Source organism: Rattus norvegicus, chromosome 10 (assembly GCF_036323735.1).
Source record: "Rattus norvegicus strain BN/NHsdMcwi chromosome 10, GRCr8, whole genome shotgun sequence".
Lineage (NCBI taxonomy): Eukaryota > Metazoa > Chordata > Mammalia > Rodentia > Muridae > Rattus > Rattus norvegicus.
In genome coordinates this window covers 50,381,739-50,404,057 of record NC_086028.1, presented here as the reverse complement: position 1 = coordinate 50,404,057, position 22,319 = coordinate 50,381,739, and the positions used below count along the sequence as shown (strand labels likewise).

The window sequence follows — 22,319 nt, the reverse complement described above, 5'->3', positions numbered from 1 at the left end:
GCCATAGCAACCACTCCGTGTGATGCTGTACGGCCTGATCACTCAGGAGCCTTGTGCTCTTACCAGTGACTCGAGGGTGGGGGAATGTCACCTGTGTTCCTCAAAACAGCTCTCTGGCTGCCTGTGGGCTCCTCCGAGGAGAATGGCATCCTCTGTGATTGTTGCCATGGGGACACTGTAGGCAGTGATTCTGGGCCAAGCGTTCTCACACCGAGTTGCCAACCAGGCAGGTAGCATGAAACTTGCCAAATGTTCTATGGGCACCTGATTCTATATTTAAAAAGAGTTCTCCCCCCTACATGGGGAGCTAAATTAAAACACAAATTACAGGGCTGGAGAGATCGATGCTCTTACAGAAAACAGGAGGGAGGTGGAGTTCAGCTCCCAGCATCCATTTGGCAGATCATAACTGTTTGACACCAGGGTCTCTGATGCCCTCTTATGGCCTCTGAGAGTGGGTTACACATATACACATACAGGCCAGCAAACATAAAATACAGTGAGTCTTTAAAAGACACACACATACAAAATGTAGTGTGGCCACAGTTCATGTTCTCACATCCAAATAGTTCTATTTGAGACTTGTGCCCATAAGGTCGAGTTTAAATGTCCAAAATCTCACTAGGGAACTCGTCCTTTCTGAACTTTCACAGCCACAGCTGAGCTGCTGATAACCTCTGGGGCTCAGGGGCTGTGATGTAAGATAAGAATGCCCATTCTCACATGGTGATCTCGAAGGTAATTTATATCCACCTTCTCTCTCCAAAACTGAGGTTTTCCCATTCTTGGTGATGACTAATCCCTTTAACTTCCTTACTAGAAATCATCACTATCAAAGACAGGGAAAGGGAGAAATGGAAGCGAACGGTGAGGCCATGAGCCAGCGCCCTCTCTTTACCCCCTGTCTTCCTTCCCAGCCTGATATGTGAGCTGAGTTACCCTTGCCTTCCATTTCTGCTTCTTAGAATGGTGTGTCCCGCTCCCGGGCACAGCAGCCTTTAGCCAGGGCCCTGTCTAAGAAGCAGGTTTCTTTTGAAAGACCCTGTTTGCTATCTCCAGTGGACTGAGGTATCCGTTTCTCAGCTTTTCTAACCAGAAACAATCAGGGAATATTTCTTCTGTAGCCATTTTTTTTTGAGACAAGGTCTCACTATATCAGCCTCCAAAATCTCAATTCTCCTGCCTCAGACCTGTGTGTGCCAATTTTTGGAAATGTGTTAGTGTATCAATAAAGCCAGGTCATCAGCATAAAGTGTTTGGTAACTTGGAAGTTCGGGGAAAGGTTAGCTCACTGGTCCCATTACTGCTTCTTCTATTAGTCATGCTGCTCTAAAGACAAGAATATTATAACCCAGTGTTACTGCCTAAGCTAGCCGAGTGCAGGCAGACGTGATCTTCCAGCCCACTGCGTTTACACCATCACGTTGCTTCCCTCTGTCCACCAGAACAGTTCGCCTAGCAGTTTTTGGCTCATAGAAGTGGGGTGTGCTTGTGGGATAGGAAAAATGTCACACTGTCCATCGCTCCTGATATTCCTCTCTGACTGAAACCCTAAAGAGATAGCACAATGACACCTGGCCCTTCTTCCTTCTGAGGAGAGACAAGTGTCATCTCTCAGCTCACAACTTTAGGCTTGTTGACTTTGGTCTCGCAGTCCTCCCCAGCTGAGTGCAAGAGTCCAGTCCTACCCTCCTGAGGTATCGGACTTGCATGTGCGTGAATACATCACGGAATTGTCATTCAGCAGGAAGCCACTTCTCTGACCAAGTAGGATTTATACCTCTTCTTTGATGAGAAAACATTAAGGGAAATGGCTCCCCTGCTTTGGGGACATAGGTGTTTGCAGTGCTAGAACCTGTCACTCTGTCCTGAAGATCATTTAAAAACATTCTGACAAAATACTTCACACACACGCAAAAAAAAAGTTTAAGAAAATTATAATATAAGGTCCTATCTACCGGGCATGGAATATATCCCAGCAGTCTGAGTAATCTATCAATAACTGCTCTAGCACTAAAACAAATTGGCAGCGAGGTCTAGAGAGCCCCCAGGTTCTGAATAAAGGGCAATTGGAGCCCTACACAGGACTCCCAATTCTAATGATGGTGCAAATGTGGACAGCACATTACTTTGGTTCTGGAAGCTGAGGAAGACTGACTTCCACATAGCAGAACCATAGCTCAGCGGTATGCTCTTGCCTGTTTGAACCAGGTCTTGGTTCAAACTCCAGCAATCAACCAAGCACATGTATATAGTACACACATGTGCCTGCTTGCACACACACACACACACACACACACACACACACACACACCATCACCACCACCACCACCACCACCAATATAACATTCATCATCATATCATCATCACCACCATCATCATCACCATCACCATCATCATCATCATCATTATCATCAGAGAAAGCTCTCAGAGAAAGCACCGGGATGACATGAATAAAACACCCCAGAATTCTTCTCTCTCCTTAGCTACTTAAAACCAGCACAGCTGAGCTGATAGTTCTGCAAACACCTGCTGTTTTCAGAAGTGGAGAAAAGGAGAGCCAAGAAGCAACCCTCTGCTGGGCGTATTTTTAGCTACAGTGGATCATCCAGGGCTTGCCAGGATCTCCAGGGTCATCAGTGGCCACAGCAAGCTGAAGGGAAGACTTGAGAACAAAAAGTCTCCCCGGAACAGGGCTAACCAACTGCTGTGCCCAGAAGGAAAGGCAATGTCACCAAGCAACACAGACTTGGGGTGGCACAGTTTCTGCTGGATGCTTCAGAGCTCTGCAAAGTGACACAGGCCATGTGACAGACACTAGAGAGATGTAACCTGACTGATGTCTGACCTCCAGACTCCCAGCTTTGCTAAACATGGAGGAGAAGTCACACAGGGGCAGATAGATTGCTCTGGCAAGCTCACCCTGGGTGTGGCTCTGGGCTGGAGACAAGAGACAGTGAGCTGCCAGATCTTCACCCTCAGAGGCTGCAAGGACCACAGTGGCTCAATGAGAAAAGAGAGAGAAGAAGAGGGAGAGAGGGGGGGAAGGGGAAAGGGAGGGGGAGGGGGAGAGAGAGGGAGGGAGGAAGGGAATGGAAGGAAGAGAAAGAAAGAAAAGAAAGAAAGGAAAAGAACTCTTGCTCTTTTGCCCTCTCCCCCTCTTCCCATTTGTCCCTTCTCTCCCCATTCTCCTCCCCCAATTCCCTTCATATGCAAGTGGCCAGCCTCTACTCCTCTCCTTCTCTCATTAAACCTTTCCACGTGGAAAGAAAAAGAAAAGAAAAGAAAAAGACAGACAACAGACCATCGAGGACCAGGCACACACTGTAGTTTAAAATCAGAACCACCTTTAGAGAGATCTATCACCTAAAAGATTTCAAATTTTGCATTTTCTGTGACCAAATCACTCTACTTCTAGGCTCATCCCTAGAAATACTTTAAAGTACTAGAAAAGCAGTCAGTGCATAAGGCCCTGGTTCTAATCCTTTAGCCAGCACCACCGAAAAATGGACAAGGTTGCAGGCAGGAGTGTAACTCCAAAGAAAGTGCGTTCCCTTTTTAATGGTAAATAGTGTGAGTTTTCTTTGCAACATTCATTCAGAAATCTAGAAGCACAGATTGTGCACTAAAGTTCAACAATTGAAATTCCTCTTCTTTTTCTAATCTTATTGTGTAAATTAGTAATTTTATTTCTGGTAGGTTTTTTTTAACCCAACCAAAATTTTTCATGCCAAGTGTTTTAAAAAATGAGAGGCCATGATGAAAACCATTACTTTGTGTGCTAACCTAAAAAAAATCAATGTAAAGAAACAAAAGAAACAAAGTTTAAGCACTTGGGAATGAACTAAATATCCTGCAATGGCCATTCAACAACTTACAGGACAGCGAGAAAGTAAAAGAAGAAGGAAGAAAACATGGTGACATTCTTACAGTAGTGTATTTTAAAGGGTTTTTAACAACATGGGAAAACATTGAGACATCTTACTAATAAAAAGCAGAAAAAGCAGGAGATCTCATGATGCTTACTACATTGATCACATACAAGCTTAAAGCCCCCCAAGCCCGGTATTAACTTGACATCTCTACACTAACAATATGTCTTAGTTTTGGGGACTGGTGTAATAAAACACCACAAGATGTTAAGTGAACCACAGAAAGAAGTTTGTTTCCCACATTTCTGGAGTCTAGGATCCAGGATCTGGAACATCTCTTTTTGTTCGTTTGCTTTTATAACTTATTTACTTTCTATCCTGTTCGCTGCCCCCCTCTCCATCATCCCCTCCCACAAGCCTTCTCTTCTGGGTAGGGTGGGGAGCCTTCTGGGTATAACCCAACCCTGCCACTTCAATGCTCTTTGAGACTAAGCACTTCCTCTCCCACTGAGTCCAGATAAGGCAGCCCTCATACAGGCAACAGCTTTTGGGATAGCCTTTGCTCCAGTTGTTAGGGGCCCACATGAAGACCAAGCTGTACATCTGTTATATATGCAGGAAGCCTAGGTCCAGCCTGTGTATGGAACATGTCTTTTTAAAAGAGTTATTTCATGTTTAATTGTGTGTGTGTGTGTGTGTGTGTGTGTGTGTGTGTGTGTGTGTGTGTGTGTGTGTACAAGAGAGACAGAGACAGACAGACAGAGAACATGTGCCCAGAAAGGTCAGAAAAGGGGCATCTCTCTCTCTGGATCTGGCAGTTACAGGGTGGGTTCTGGGAACCGAACTCAAGTACTCTGGAAAAGCAGCAGTGCTCTTGGCCATCTTAGCAGCAGTCATCTCTCTGGCTTTGATTTGACCTTTATTTAGATATCTGAAACTTATATATTTTAATTGTAATAAAATACACATAGCATAAAATGTATCGACTTAATCATTTGAAGTGTACAAGGAAGAAGCATTAAATCTAGTCATGGTGCTGTGTAATCACTACCACCATCACCACCACCCCCACCACCACCACCACCACCACCACCACCACCACCACCACCACCACCACCACCTGCCTCTTTACAAACTAAGACTGTGCGTTTGTTAAATAATAATTCTACAGGTATTGTCTCCAGTCTATATAAACCAGACATTCACAAAGTAGAATTATATAGTGTATGATCTGTGGGCATGGGCTCATCTCAGTTAGGATAATATCTTGATGGTTTATCTATGTGGTGTCATGGGTCACAATTTCCTTTCTCTGTAGGTATTGACACACCATGCCAATTGGCTTATCCACTGATATGCAATAGCATATCAGTAGCATATCAGATACAAACAGATAAGCCTGTTGCTTCCACTCTCTGGATATTGTGAGTAGTTCTGCTATGTACACAAATGTAAAAGACTGTATAAATCCCTGCTTTGACTTCTTTGAGTAAATGACCTGAATTAGCCTGTCTGGACCACAGGTTAACTCTGTAGTTGAGGCTTTGATGTTTTCTGCAGCAGCTGCCCAATTTCACAGTCACACTAGCCATGCCTGAGCCCCATCTTCCCCTTGCCACCACTTGCTCTCTGATTTACTGACAGTAGCCACCCTGTGATCGTGAGGCAATTGGCCTATCATCGTTCTGTTGATGAGAGTCCTCTTGTCTGTCTCTGGAGAAGGACTCTTCCACCGATTCTTCTGTCCTTCTGTATGATTCTTTCCTTTTCCTTTGACACTCCTCCAGATTGGGCCGTTCTCAGCCATACACTCACACCGCGCCCTCCATTTGTGTTAGAATGTCATAGGCATGCAGAGGAAAGGCACAGTCAGTGGGACTCATTTTGAAGCTTGGGGGGGGGGATTATAACGTGAAACAGGAAAAGCCACTAGAAAGGTGTGCGCGGGCGATGAAGGATTCATGATTCCATAGGGCATTGGTAATAGTCTGGGGCCCAGCTGTGTCTCCCAAGATATCAAATGTGATCCTCACAACTGTATGAACAGTTCCAGCCCTTGTGCCCAACCCCTTAAATGATGCGAACAGGAGCATACTCCATAGTAAAGGTTGACCTTCTCTAGTACCTCAACTGGCTTCCCTGTTAGCCCTAGCCAGATCCATCTTTACAGTGGAGGAGCCTGAGCCCATGGCTCTCTTTTATTTCTTTGTTTCTCCTCCTCCTCCTCCTCCTCCTCCTCCTCCTCCTCCTCCTCCTCCTCTTCATATTCCATCGGTTAGTTCCTATGAGCTAAGATTCCTTTGTCTTCCAGTGTCGACATAGACTTGTCTCTCAATTCTGTTATTTACAGGAATAAGTAAGGGCTTAGCTCACCACCTAAAAACAGAAAATATTTAGTACTCTTGCCTCTTGAGAAGATGTGGTACATGACCCAAACCAGCTCACCTTAGAGTTTAACTCCCAGAAGCAGATCATGGTTGGTGTTAACACTTTCCCAAATGAAGAAGGCATTACAAATCAGTGAACACAGAAAAGTGTTTAGTAAACATAGGTTGTAAGGTTTGCAAACCACACAATTAAATGTTTCGTGATAAATTAGAGTTACAGCCTCAGTGAGCCTTCCCCGATCCCCGTGCTAGATTGCCATAAAGCTGGGACAAAGCTGTGTCTGCCATTAGGCTTCAGAAGAGACAGACTGGTGGAGATGGAGTCCGTGTAGAGACTGTTTGAGAGTGGGTGGGTGGAGGAACCATCAGATGGGAGGAGGAGAGGAACCCTGTAGCACACTGTACAAAGCAACCCTATGCAAATTGAGCCTTATGGTAACTCAATAACATTGCATGGACACAACCAGTAGAGAGCACGCTAGTGATCACAGAAGATGTGAGTCAAGTCTGACTTAGTGATTAGTCACATTTGAAGACTCCAAGGAGTTTTGAAAACCTGACAAAATTCATAGACCCATCAGCAGAACTATTCTTTCTCCCCCTCCCTATCCCTCTCCTTCTCCCCTCCTCCTCCTCCCTCTTTCTCTCCTCCTCCCCCCTCTCTCTGTCTCTGTCTCTCTCTGTGTGTTTCTCTCTCTCTCTCTCTCTCTCTCTCTCACACACACACACACACACACACATACACACACACACATACACACACACATCCAACTTTGTAGTTTCAGAACCTTTACAAAACTCTTCAAAACCAGTCTGTTCGAGGAAGAATACTTCAAATTAAGGACAATAGAAAAGGATTGGCAATAAAATGATCTTCTATTCAGGGAAATTGAGTTTATCTCTCCAACTACTGTGTTCAAGCCAGGAACCTAGAAACCACCTGTCTTACTCACTGTGTGCTAACAGGACCCAGTACCTGCCACACAGTAGGCAGTCACATGCTGTTTTAATTGGTCAATGCTTCCAGTCTTCATGAATGTTTAAAAAAGGACCTGCAAATTATTTGGCAAATGGGAACCAATGGTGTTAACTGTCACAATGTTGCACATTGTAACAGGTGCATAGTGTCAATTTGCCCTCCTGGCTTTTTTTGAAACAGTGCAATTTTGTCACTATTCTCTTTTTATTATCTCTTTCCATGGGTAATCTATCCCTGTTACTTTAGGAATTCAGCTAAAACGTTCATGCTGTAGCCTATTCCAAGATGATACCCAAAGTCAGTATCCTAGACTTGACCTCTGAACGTTCTCAAGCCCTGTAAGTGACAGTAAGGTGCCTTGTTTATGATTTACAGGGACCTCCAAAACTCAGATTGTCTAAAATTAAGCTTATCACACTTTTCAGATTACTCCATCAACTCCATGATAACTCTAATGCACATTCTCAGAATTCTTGAATTTTCAGATTTCTGCATTAGTGCTTTTAAAGTCTGGAGGCCTTTGCTCTGTTTGGGAACCTAATGTACACCATGGCCCATGCCCAAGGGAAGAGTGTATATGCTGTTCTAGTTTCTTCTATCAAGGAACCCCCAAGTTCCTTTGGGATCTCAGAGGACCTCACGCTAACAGTCTTTAGAGATTAAACCGTGTTTCTCTCCTTCAGGCCAACTCGTGCTGCTTCCTTGTCTAGATTCTTCTCTTCTGTTTCTAGTCTAATGTCTGCCGTGAACTCAGTCCTGGTCAGAATAACTTAATGCTCAGAGAACTGAAACAGCCTTCTGACATGCTGATCTTAGCGAAGAGTGCTCAAAACTCTTCTTTGTTAGCTTAAAATCCAGGATGTTAAAAGACAAAATTGCCAAAACCCAGGGACCACAGGAGCAGAAAGTACTCTTATTTCTAGTTGCAGGAATGAATATCTGGTGGACAACTTGGAAAATAATCAATTTGTTAAAAATGTATTTCCTATTTAACTTAATTGGTGTGTGTGTGTGTGTGTGTGTGTGTGTGTGTGTGTGTGTGTGTGCCATATGCATGTAGAAGTCAGAGGGGGAAGGCAGGAACTGGAGTTAGAGATGGTTGTAGGCCACTATATTGTTCTGGGAGCCAAACTCAGGAGTCTTCCAAGAGCAGTAAGTGCTCTTAACTACAAAGTTATCTCTCTAGCCCCTCACATAATGTATCCTTATAGCAACATTTGAAAAAAAACACCACCATCAAAATTCTGTAGGCCTAGAGGTGTTTTTCAGTATGCAGAGTGGGTGAGGTTTTGATGATCAATAAGATTTATTTTTAAAAAAATGTTATTCAGAATTTTTGTTTATATCAGTTTTGTAGTTTTCAAGAAATTTGTTCATTTCTTTGAATTGCTACAATTATAACACAAATCTTTTTTTTTTTTTTTTGGTTGTTTTTTTCGGAGCTGGGGACCGAACCCAGGGCCTTCGCTTCCTAGGCAAGCGCTCTACCACTGAGCTAAATCCCCAACCCCAACACAAATCTTTAATGATAGTTTCTTATTATCTTTCTAATGTCTATGATATGTAGTTATATTCCACTTCTTATTTCTAACATTATAGGTCCATTTTACCCGGTTTCCCTTTTCTTCAGCAGCCTAGACAGGAATTGGCTGATTTCATGAGCCTGTTCTTGGGATCTGCTTTTAACTTTGCTAGGTTTCTCTACTCTGTATCTGTTTTCTCTTTTAAAGATCTCTGCTTGTCTAGGTCATTGTTCTACTGCCTGGACGGGAGGCCCTGACCAAGGAAACTGTTCTATAAGAAAAGCTCTTAATTGTAGGGCTTGCTTACAGTGTCAGAGGAATAATTAGACCTTTGTTACCATGGCAGGGAGCAGGGCAGTGGGCAAACAGCATGCAGAACAGTAGCTGGGAACTTTAACTCCCGATCCACAGGGAACATGCAAGGTGGGGGGATGGGGAGCAAGAGAGGGAGAGAGACAGAGACACAGAGACAGAAACAGAAAGACAGTGAGACTGAGTCTGGTATGGGCTTTTGAAAACCTCAAAGCCCACTCCCAGTGACTGGCCTCCTCCAACAAGGCAGTGCCTCCTAGTCCTTTCCAAACAGTGCTACCAAGTAGGGACTGAGCATGCAAATGCATGAGCCTATGGGGCCATTTTCATTCAAACCACCACACTCCTTTAATCTCCAATATTATTGTATGATCTGGGGCATCCTCCTTGTTCTATCTTAAGGTAGAGTCGTAGGTCACTGACCTGATTCAGCCCTTCTTCTTTTCCCACATGATCCTATCAAGCTAAGTTCCCCTTTGACCACGGTGCTTGCTGTTTTCCATAAATTACACCCTCTACTGATGGTTATGCACATCAAAATATTTTGAATTTTCCTTGTGATCTTTGTTTTCGCTTGGCCTGTGGATTATTTAAAGTGTATAGCCAAATATTTTCCCTAGTAACATATTGCTCCTGATTGCTAATTAATCCCACTCTGATCAGAGAGCACACAGTGAGTGAGCTAAGCCCGTCTGAGGTTGGTGAGGCCTCTTGCCCAGGGTAACTCTGTGATGTACAGCATGCACTTCAAAAGACTCATGCACTCTTCCGGGGGGCTCTCTGCAACGAAGTCAAGATGTAAGTCAATTCGGATAAGATCACACACACTGTTCAACCCCTCTGAGCTGCTGGTGATTTTTATTTTTTCATCTAGCTTAATCAAATGTTAAGAGATGGCCCACTCATGTTGCTATGTCTTACTAATGACTGTCCATTTCATAACTCTAATACACCACATTTTAAAATGTTTTAGTTATATTTATTTGTCTTGAATGTATGCAGAGAGGGAGGGGAGAGCCCTTTATTTGTCTTGCATGCGTGTGAAGGTCAGAAGACAATTTACTGGAGTCCATTCCTTTCCTAGACCCTGCACGATCCATTGACCCAGTTGCCTCGAGCCTGTATCAAGGTAGCATAGCATGATAGGGGAATGTGGCAGGGGTGGGGAACACACATCTCAAACAACAGAAAACGAAAAAGACAGAAGGGACCAGAGGCCCAATACTTGGTCCAAGGTCACACCCCCAGTGCCCCAACTTCCTTACTAGGCTCTACTTTCTAACTACCTGCCTCTTCCCAAGAGCTCAGGCCTGACCTTGGCCCTGAGGATCTTTGTGGGAAGCTCAGGACCCAAAGGAGAGCAGAGATGTTATGCCCTACAGCTGGTCTGCAAGACATCCATGTGCCTTGGGAACCCCACCAGGCAGTGCTCAGTCTTTCTCTCTTGTGTCATAGGTTTTTTTAAATGACTAGAAAGGGGGTAAATCTGAAATGTTTATCTAGATCACCAGTGCTTCTAATATTCTTACTCCTGACGATCTAGGTTTCCTTTCAGCCTTGCTTTCCATAATCAATTCTCGAAGCAGCGTGAGCTAGCAGATGATTGCATCATTTTCCTTCCTTGGGAATCACCCACCCCACCTCCCTTCAGGCAGGGTGCTTTCTTTCTCCTCAGGCTGGGAGCTTCTGGGTTTTGTTTTAATCTTCCTTGCGTCTTCCTGGAGTTCTGATGAGAAGCCTGGCTACTCAAGTTGACATTGCCTCCCTAGAGGCGATGACCCCTTACCCTTCCTTCTGCTGCTCAACCTTCTGGGGGCACTCTTAATCCCTCAGTCAGATGTTTGGACACACCCCTTAGAGTCTGCTCACTTAACCCCCTGTTTTCCTCCTTCAGTTTGGTGTGCCTCCGAACTTACGGGCTCTTCAGTATTTGCTGATCTTTGTTTCCTTTTACTTGCAGGCTGTTGCTCACCTTATCCATCCTTTCTGACCATCGCTTCTTTAGCTTTATTGAACCTGGTTGAAAATCACCCCTTTAAAAGCCTTGTCTGGGAATCCCAATACTAGGGTCATGCCCACATCAGCATCTGGGTTTATTTTACTTCGCCTTTTCCACTTAGCATTGGTTAAGATGACTTGTTTCTTTGTGTATAGAGTAGTCTTAAGTGGTTCCCAGGACATTGGACAAGCCATATACTATAGAACCCTGAAGTCTGTCAGAATCTGCATATTTTTCTGCTATTGTAGTAGACAATTAAGCCACAGAGAGGCAATGGAAGCTGGCTCCTGCCCATCTGTGGAGAGACTGTTCCATTGGACCCATAGGAGTAAGTGTGAAACTAGGGGCTTAGGGATGCTCACAAGCTAGCTGCCATCCCCCGCCCCCAATCTTACTGTTCTCTTGCTTGATTTTTCCATCTCCCCCTGGCAGCACTTAGCAGGCCACCACCCCTCATGCCTCTGACCAGAAGCCTGCACTTTGATTTGCTTCTGGAGTTTTAGTTATCTGTGACTGTCACATTCTCACTACAGCCACTTTCAAGTCTAAGCCTCCAGAGTAGGAATCTGAAGTCAAGTTGTTTCTCCAAGCTCTGGTCCCCTCTGCAATGTTTAATGTTTGCTGTTTTTTGGGTCGTGTGTGTGTGTGTGTGTGTGTGTGTGTGTGTGTGTGTGTGTGTGCGCGTGTGTGTGTTCATGTGTATACACATGTATGTGAATATGTGTGTGGCATGTACATGTGTGCGTTATGATACATGCATTTATACATGTGTATGTGTTTGGTATGTGTGTATGTGCATGTGTGATGTGTGTGTATGTGTGTATATGTGTGTGCGATGTGTGTGTGTATTTGTGTATGCATGAATGTGTGGTGTATGTGTGCCTATGTATACAGTATGTGTATGTGTGCTTTGTTCAGTGTTTACTGTTTTTAATTATCAAGTAATTTTTTATTTGCTGTTTTAATTGTCTGTGTATGATTACTGTTGACTTAACCTCTGAATGTTCAAGCCAAACAAGTCCTTCCTCTCCACAGGGTGTATGTCAGGTATTTGTCACAGTGATGGAAACTTATTCCCAACAACTTAAGCCAAGGACCATAATGGAAAACTAGAATCTTCCTAAGATTCTAAAATATTCATTAGGGGAAAGCTGAATTTCCAAAGGCAGAATGTGTTTGGGCGACAGAGTGGAAAAAATTGTATTTATTCTACTCAATATGTAACAATCCCATACTATTCAATGTTAACAGTTACAGGTCCATGGTTTATGTATAATCTTTGTGTCATGAATGTCTAATGCATGTACATAATATAATGTTTGGGTAACTTATAATGTTTTTTCCTAAGAGAAACAAAATCCCAATAACCTTTAAATTTCCATAAGAATTCCAGATTCTCCTAGTATTAGCATTGCTGACAGGCACTCTGCTAAGCTGTATGCAAGCATTTATTTTATCAGGCTTTATAGCAACTCGGACAGGTAGGTGTGACTCCTATAACAAATGGGAAATCTGAAGATCCAGGAGATTAAGCACTGTGCCCGAGTGCCCATCCATTAAGGGGTAGAGATGTGATCTGGGTTCTAATGGGACTTCAGGGCCTATGTTTTCTTTGCTTTACCTCCCCTTTTACATCATGGGCTACCACCCAAATAGCATAGAGAGCATACAGTGCAGTGGAGAGAGGGAGATGCTGTGCTGGGGAAGTACCAGTCTCTTCAAAGGAGCCCAGTATTCTAGCTTCTGGAGAGTCGAAGCACCAGCAGCTTCCTGCTCCTCTCATGCCTCTCTTTGACTGCCACAGATATGAAAGTGTACTTCACAATACCGTTTAAAGCTGTCCTGGACATTAAACCAGAAGGATGGTATGATGAAAACCTGTGGCTGTGTTCCTTCTAGCCCAACTCACAAGCTTGTGCTTCCTTTTCCAAGTCTTACAGTTACGGCTTCAACAGAGAAGGACCCAGGAGCAGCTGGCTAACCAAGGCTTAATACCACGTGAGTACCCACAGTCCTTTCTCATTTGGTCAGCATTGTGATATCTGGGAGATAGGAAGTAACTAGAGATCAATTAGTCTAAGTCAGTGTATCTCTCACCCAAGAGCCCTCGGAATCTGTATTTGCAGAAATCTATACAGTGCATGTTTTGCCCAACTCTCTTCATCTACACAGAGGTAATTCCTAGGATTCCAATATGGTAGATTTACTCTCAGGATCAACTGAGTTTATGATGGGCATCCCTGGCTCTTCTACTTTCGAAACTTCTAGAAGTACCAAATGTAGGCTCGCTCTCTCTTCTCTCTCTCTCTCTCTCTCTCTCTCTCTCTCTCTCTCTCTCTCTCTGTGTGTGTATGTGTGTGTGTGTGTGTGTGTGTGTGTGTGTGCGCGCGCACGCGCGCGCGTATGTGTCTGTGTGTGTGTTGGTGTGTATGTATGTCTATCTTTTTGATTTGAGTTCGGCTATTTAAGTCCACAATTAATTGAATGTTGTCAACTAATTCCTTTCTTGAAGATCCAGTTGTAATACTGTTTGCACATAAGCAGTATTTTGAACTACTTCCCCAAAAGTGGGTCAAAACAGGATTATCGTTGGTTTTAGGAGACAATTTGAAATTTTCTAACAACTAACACTAAATCTTGGTTATCTAGTAAAGTATAGGGAAAGGTATTCTGGACCCATTAAATCACAGTTCAAATCCTTCCACGTCCTATTAACTCTCCAAATAGAATTAAAAACGTCACTATTGATAATGACACCTGCAGAAATCCGGATGGTTGTGCAATACTGTCACACCACGCATCAGGGTGGAGCACACAGCATTCAGATTGTTGACAGACAGTGATTACTACGGATGAATACTAGAGCCTGGAACTGAGACTCTCAAAGCCTCTTGCTTCTGCAATTTAAAAGTAGCCTCCTTAATAACTAAGCCTGCAAATGGTCAACAGCAGGGAGCTTTGGATCAAAGCGTTTTAGCGGTTTTTCCTGAGCACGGAAGGGACAGATGGCCCTGTAATCTCAACACTGTTCTGCTGGGGAAGAAGGCAGCAAGCTCCTGTCTGGTGTTTTAGCCTGGTCAGCACCCCTGAAGTGAGGAAGATAGAAGACAGGGATCTGAGATTGGTCATGGCAGAAAAGTCCAGACCCTCAAAGCTCAGCACTGTCTCCCTGTCCTCGCTTTTGCAAAAGTAGATGAATATCTCTCTCTCTCCATCTCTCTCTCTCTCTCTCTCTCTCTCTCTCTCTCTCCATCTCTCTCTCTCTCTCTCTCTCTCTCTCTCCATCTCTCTCTCTCTTTCTCAAACATACATACACACACACACACACACACACACACACACACACACACACACACACACACACCTGAACCTTTTAGTCCGTCTGAGGTCACCACTGTTTTACAAGAAAATTCACTGCCCATGCCTGAATGCTGAGGCTGAGGCTGGACTCCACAGAATGAGTAAGCAATTGCAGGCAAAGACAGCGATGATCCTGGGGATGTAGTTCAAACCACACTTCTTGTGTTGGGTGGGTTAGGTCAATCATCTCTTCATGAGGAGGAACAAAACAGAGATGTGATGTTTTCTTCTTGAAAGTTTCAGGCTGAAATATTGTGGATATGAACAAAATGTTTTAAAAACACTTACAGAGAATTTGTGACTAGTCCATCGGGTCACTGAGACAATTTCAGGGCGTCCAGGAAGTCCTGCAAAGAATGAAATATTGCCTTTGAAACTTAACCAAAAGATAAAGGGTTGATATAGTTTGTAGCCACTTCCTGGGAAGCAGAGTTTCTAAGGACAGAGCTCCTAATGTAGAAAAATGTTCAGGTGTCTCGTACAACTGAAGACCCTGTGTGGGTGGACCTGTTCCTCTTAGCTTTCCTCAGAAAACTAGGAAAAATCCAGCCCTCTTCCCCTGCTGGCAGGCTCAGACTCATAATAGGACACTAAACTGCCATGGAGTGCACCAAGGGCAGGCACATGCCTAAAGGCAAATGGTGGTGAGAGGAGAAAACCCATGAGGCTTGGGGTCTCTGGCAGTCAGTCTTCTTTAACACATTTTGTTATTAACTGTGTACAGAGTCCAGAGCCAGGCACAGAGAAGCACACAAAAATGGGCAAGATGGTCCATTGGAGAGACTCAGAATGCTAGGGGAAAAGGTGACAGTAACTGATTCAGTGGGGTCCCACAGTCTGCCACAGTAGAATTTATTCTATTATTTTAATGTTTTGAATTTGTTTGTTTGTTTGTTTTAAAGGAACAGGAAGGGAAGGGGGAGAAAACAAAAACCAAAAAGTTAACAGTCCCCAAAGATCTGCTAATACTGTGATTTTCTCCCTAAGGCTTTAAATTTTAAGAAAAACCATATATATATATATATATATCTGCTGGCCAAGACAGTGTTGATAGTCTGTGCCCACTCCCTGGGCCTCTCCTTGTTTTCCTTAGAAGCCTCTAGGATTCTTCACTAGAGCAGAGTTTTCTTCAGCAGACATTCGAGACGTACTCAAGGTGGTCAAATTCTTACCCCTCCTTAACATTCATAAAGATTAAGGGGAAGGCCTGAAAGAGTTTGCAGATGTCCTAGAGCAGATCCAGGCTGCCCAGGGTCCGTCTCACTTTAACTTACAAGATTTAAGTATTAGAAAATGAGATTATTTTGTAAAACCTTACCTTGCCTGTGATGCAAAGTAGCTATAATTTTCTCTGAAAGCTTTACAACTTACTATAAATTGTCTACACATAAAACCAATGGCCAAGTTAGTGGGTTGCTCTAAATTGTCACATATATGGTTAAGGGGAGCACCTACCATGCTTTGGCAGAATCTCTTCTGAGTTTTTGTTCATTCATTTGTTGGTTGGTTGGGTTGGTTGGTTGGTTGGTTGTTGTTGTTGTTTTGGTTGGTTGATTGGTTGGTTTTGTTTGTTTCTTTGGTTTTTATATTTGGTTGTCTCCAGAGTCTGGTAACTGCAGAGATGTCAACCCTTTCTTAATATGGCAGACTTGAGGTCAGAACCAGTGATGTCCAGTGCCCACAGAGACTAGACCCCCTTTCTACCTGTGATGCTCAGGCCCTACAGAAACCCTTTTCCTCACATGTTTAAGAGAAATCACTTTACATTGTAAGAACTTAAGTCATTGTGACTAAAAATATTCAAGTAGAAAGCTGAGGTGTAACTCATAACAGAGTAGACACCTCTCGTGCCCCAAAGACCCTGGCTTCCATCTTGAGTACTGTGAAGACCCTGTAGGAAAAGGTGAAGAATGACCAATGGTCTCGATGAGATGTATTACTGTGACCAAGTTTGAATGACAAACTCCACTACCTAGCCTTGGACAGATCCCACTTTTTCTTCTCAAAGTGATGATTAAACTCTAAGGTTTCTCCTCTCTGACCTCAATGGACTAAGGTATACCTTCCAGTTGGCTAGCCCATCTAGCTTGACAGAGCTCAATCCCCTTCTTCCTTTTCCAATCTAGCTTGACAGAGCTCAATCCCCTTCTTCCTTTTTCATTGCCATGCGTTGGGCAGGCAGGCTGTGAGGTCACTGCTAAGTAACAAACAGTCCACACCAGTAACAACAACATGGTTTATTTTTTCAATCCCTCCAGTCACTTTAAAAAGCACTCACTTTGTCCCCGCTTGTATAAATTTAGGTTTCCAGCTTTTCTGGTGCTTTGAATGAAATTCAACACATCATCTTTTGAACAGCAGTGAAGACAGATGTCTTCTTAGGTCGATATGCAACCTTAGAACAACTTAAATAATGGGAAAGGTGTTCTTGGACCCCGAGTGGGAGGCTGAGCCATACCCTAAGTTAGCTTCCACAGTGAGCTGCGAAGCTCATACTTTCAAACAGCCATGGAATCTAAAGCTTTATTATTTAGACTTATCTCTGGGATCCACATATGATTCTCAAAATGGAACTGCCTGATCCTCCATGGAAGCTTGGGTTTGGAAGGATGTCTTCAGTGGCCTGCAGGCTCAAGATCAGGGTCTCTGTTTCCTTGGAAACATCAAGGGTACCCATTGTTTTCATATCTATTTCTTCCCTGTACTTCTTGCACTGAGAATCACTCACCCATGGCAGATACCTTTTATTTTTAAACATTTTATTATTTCTTTGATAGGTGCATTAAAGGTTTTGTTTATAATCACTTTCCCTCCTCTAACTCTTCCCAGAAACACCCCAGCTTCTCTAGCCAACCAACTTCATGCTGTTTTATCTAGACTCATAAAGACCAATTTGTGATGCTCAAACGTTCTTGAATGGGTAAGGGGCTACAGTCTTGGAGAGAACTGTCTCTCCTCTCCCAGCAGCTACCAGTTGCCAATCACTCCCGTGCTAGATATGAAGTTTCTGTGTGCTACTCTCATCTCTGTGCTAGGCTTTGGTCTGACTTGGGCTTGCTCCAGTCTTTGATTCAATGGCTTCAATGGCTCCATCTTGTTCTGACCCCTTCAAAAGCCCTCAGATAAAAGATTCTCAGCCTTCATAACTAGATACACTAAAACGTTCATAGAGCTACGAGCATCTATTAGGAGTAAGGCTATATGTAGGGCATACACATGGGAATCAGACACAGTCTCTGTGTCAGTGGACTTGCAGGCTATAAGGAGCTCCAAGTAGCCCCATATCACTGTTTCTATTGATAACTTGGGGAAAGTATGGGACCCATGAGGAATGTGGGTACCTGGGGATTTGAAGGAGGAATCCCAGTGTTCCCTCTTCCTCCGATACTAAAGAGCATGTAATGGGGAGCAAGCTCAGAATGTACAGGAATACAGCTATCTTCCTGGGATGGAAGAGAAAAGGAAAGGAACTGGAATGGGTTTTAAAGGACCTGGGGACCAGAGAGGTCAGTCTGTATTTACGGTTTCAGATAAAGCCACCTCTGCCTAGAGTGGGATTTCTGGGCAGCTTTAGTCCAATGATCTGATCAATGTAAATGAATTTCAAGAATACAAGGAGCTGTCTATGAATGGTGCTGCCTTTATTTGTTTTGCAGACTAATCCAAGCTACATCAGCCACATACTTACTGCAAAGCCTTGGTAAACCCCTGAACTCTGTGGCACTCCCGAATAGCCAGAAGAAGGACGGGCCATCCCCACGTCCACTCCCCACGCAGCCTCACCATAGTTTTTGAGACATTCGCTGAATAGAATCTCTGCCTTTCCTCAGTGCATCAGCTGACTTGGCTTCTCCCCCACATCACCTACCACACACGACTGGCTGCCTGAGCAGAACACGGCACGAGGGGATTAATCTGTCTGCCTCTTCCTTTCTCCCTAACATCTCTCTGCCCCACCCCAGAACTAGGGAAAGGCACCCTGAACTGTCATGCAAAGCTGGATCAATTCTGACTTCTCCTTCGTCCTTTATCTCTCCTTCAGTTTCCCAGTTGCCTGTTTCTTAAAAAAGTAGAAAACCAGTCTACTTAAAGACTGGCTTTGAATTTGTCTTTATAGCCAGTAGGGGAGAAATTCCGAAGTATTGCATGTTGGGTCAAACTCTATACATGTGCAAGACAGATCTTAAATGCCACCAGCTACACTGAGCAAATACATTGTTTTCAAACACTTAAAATGATAATTTTGGCACAGAATAAGCAGTTTATTACCCAGTTTCCCTCGAGAGATATAGAAATAGACATAGATGACAGATAGATACATAGAAAATAATTTCCAAGTTGTTATCATCTACATGTAGCCTGTACCCTGGTTGCTCAAGGGGACCACGTACTCAAGGTCTGCTGTGCCTTACAAGCAAAGCAGAGTGAGTAAACACTATGAAGTCCATTTCATAAGTGGGAAGCCAAAGTGCGGAAAACCTACTGGATTAGCTCAAGGTTATACCATCAAGGAGAAGCCTCAATTAATTAGTTCCTATATTCTCAGGTACCCAGGATACCTTTGATCACACAGCATCTCCAGTCTCATGTATGAAATAACTCTATCTCCTCCCATAGAGAACCGTCCAGTAGAGGGCTGAAGACTGGCTCAGCAACTAAGACGTATTGGGCTACTCTACCAGAGGACCTACGTCCAATTCCCAGCACCCATATGGTAGCACACAACTATCTATAGCTCCAGTTCCAGGGGATTTAATACCCTTTTCTGGCTTCTACAAGCACCAGGCACATACATGGTACACAGGCATACACGCAGGTGAAACATCCATACGCATACCCTACTAAATATTATTAATTCATGTCTCTAATTTCAAGTAATAAATGATCAAATGCTTTTCCACAGGAGCTAGCATTTTTAACCTACATTGCTATGACTCCCCGCAGCAATGACAAGAGAGGTGGTGTTATTTACCTGAGCATCCTTGGGGCTGACTCTGCCACTTCCTTCGTTTATTTATTTATTTTGTACAGTACTGAAAACCAGCCAGTGACAAGCCCCATCCAGCGCTTCTCTCTACAGCTCACTGTTTCCATCAGAACCCTCCACAGGAGGTTGTCCTGGCTTTACAAGCTCCACCCACGTTCTTAAAGCTGGGCATCGACATCATGTGGAGGATTTGTTCAAAACCGTGTTTCTATGCTTCACCCCTAGAACTTTAGAGGCTATGGTTCAGAGGTAGAAGGGTTGGAATGTCTCTTAACAGTCTCCCAAATGATGCTGGGAATGGCGGGTCCCTGGGCCTGCACGTAAAACTGAGGCATGACCCAATGTAGCCCTTGGCATCTGCCTCTTTCTCTAGTCAGTAGTGTTAATATAAAGTACTAGGAGTTCTCCTTGGGCCTGGCCCTGAGAGATTCCCTAGAGGAGAGTCAGCGACATGCCTCCTGGGCTGTCAATCAACACCGGAGCCCCGCCTTGTGCAAAACAGCCCTCTTTGGCCTTAAATGAGTTCTCAGAATCCCCGGCCTCCTCCTCATGGCATCCCTTTGGAGGCCTGAAGTCAGAGTGGAACAGAGAGACTGCAGGAGGCCTGTTCTTATCTAGGCGAATGTTTATCCACACAGCTGACCCAAATTAGCTGGAGCTGTAGGGACAGAAATAGGAATAGCCTGCGACTGAACGCCGAGGCGAGAACGTGAATTCCCCTGCGAGGAACGATTAATCTTCCTCCAGGGGGAACAAGTCAGATGTGTGGCTGACTGGATTTATAGTCCAATTCTAATTTGAAATCACATGGACTTATTTTTTTAATTTAGAAATCCAAATTCCTTTTCCATCTTAAATGTCATTGTCCTTTAAATACGAAATTTTGCCATTTGATACTCCTTGGGCTGGCAGCAAAAGTGGTCCTTTGTGTATTAAAAAAAACAAAAAAAAAAAAAAACAAAAACCAACTGAGGGAGGCATTATGATTTTTGGAGGCCTGGAGGGGAAATGGCTAGAGCCCACATTCTCCGGAGTCACAAAGAAGGCAAATCTCAACCCCAGGGCCACTGCAGGGGAGCTTTCCACAGTGTGACCTCAAGCTAGTGCCCCATAACACACCCACCCCCCACGGCAAACTCTGAGGGGAGCATTTATTGATGGGGGCAGCATGTAGACCACTTTGTATTCTTCCCAAGACCTCAAACATAGCTTTCTACCATAGCTGAAAACTTCAACTGTGTCAATCACTCCACAGGAGAGGTAGCAACATAGTACTGAATTGTAGCTTTGTAAAATCCAGTGCTGGGGGTGTGTTTGGGGGGGAGGACGTCAGCGTTTCTCAAGGAAGTGACAGGCTCTAAGAGTGAGACCTGAAGAGTCTCGAGGATGCAGAGTCAGGAAATTCCTCTCAGGTCTCAAACCCAATTAGAACCAACTGAGAAGACCAGCAAAAGGCACAGGGGCTACTGGCATTTTCTTCACAAATCTGACAGCGTGAGTCTAATGCTCAGAACTCACACCAAGGTGAAGGGAGAGAGCAGACACACCCACAAAGTTGCCTTCTGACTTCCACACTTGTGCCTCCTCATACATGTCCCCACGTGCACCGCACACATACAAATGCATACCCAATAATAACAAAATGAATTTTATAAGACAAACACATCTGGCTTAGGATGTGGGCAATAGTAGAAGGCTGTCATCCTGTGCCCTTTGGGGAGACCTTCCAGGAAAAACACACGTTATTCTTCCTGACCATTAGTAAAGATCAGAGTCAGTTCCTTTACTGCTGATGAAAGTAATTTAACCATACCTAACGCATAATGCTTAATTCCACGAACACTGGGTGAGGGGACAGAGGTAAAGACCTATGGGTGCAGAGCTCACACTTCAGAGGGCTAAGTAGACTCTGTGACCCGGTAACCTGGTGAGGGGGGAGCCACGCCAGACATTCCCCATGTAAATTTCCAGGGATCAAATGTGAGAAAAGGCAAGCCTCCTTCACAAGGGTACCCAGATTCCTGTCGAAGGAAATGCATAACCACAATAGTAATAAACACTTGTTTCTCAGAATCCCTTGGCTAGGAAAAGTCGAGGAAGAAAGGGTGTGCCTACAGTAAAATATGGCTGAGAAGCCCACTTTATGACTGAAACTGACAATCAAACAGAAGCTGAAAAAAATCAACATCCAGGTCAGGGTGAAATGTTATATTCAAGCTAAATATTCATTCGTTTTCCTTTAAGAAAAAGGCCTTTAGATCCAGTCAAAGTGAGAAGAAATAATGTCAACGAACTACGTATCAAGCAACCACCTGGGACAATTGGGCTTTTTGCCAACATTGTTAATGTTGGAGTGAGGCAGAGAAATTAATAGGGCATAACTCGTTAACATCCCAAACAGCCACTACATAGAAGCTACTGTAGCACCACTACGGTACTTAGGCAGATCATGTCGGCTTAACCTCCACCAGGTTATAGGGGAGCTGTGCTTCCTCCTGTGCAATCTTCAGGACTGAACGTGCAATTATGCGTACAGACACACGTGCACATATGCACGTATGCACAGGGACACACACACACACATGCACGCACGCACACGCGCACATCAACCCATTTTTGTGCACCTCAGTTATTGCATTTCGTTTAGGGTTGGGATTAGATTTCATGGTAACCTCCTAGTCCTCATATATGAATCTCTGCTTCTCACTCAACACCCTCATTGGACCAGCTGCCCATGGTCAACCACATCCTACATCCAAAGTACAGTCTCTTCCTCCAGTATGCCCCAGGCACCTCAGACTGCAGCCACCTACCATGCTTTTAGAACTAAGGGCACAGAAAAGTCAATGAGGATGTGAGTTACCTCACTTAGTATCTCCCATAAACTAGTGTCACTCTAT

The 22,319-nt window shown here is 44.1% G+C and overlaps 1 protein-coding gene across 3 annotated transcripts in view; it reads left to right on the top strand.

Annotated features, from left to right (window-relative positions):
• Positions 1 to 22,319, top strand: part of Myocd (myocardin) — a 94,464-nt gene that overhangs the window by 22,762 nt on the left and 49,383 nt on the right. For 2 of the 3 annotated variants that reach the window (NM_182667.3, NM_001414232.1), the window contains 1 exon segment: positions 13,005 to 13,070. In NM_182667.3, the coding sequence (NP_872608.1) occupies positions 13,005 to 13,070 (66 nt within the window). 3 annotated transcript variants of the gene reach the window in all.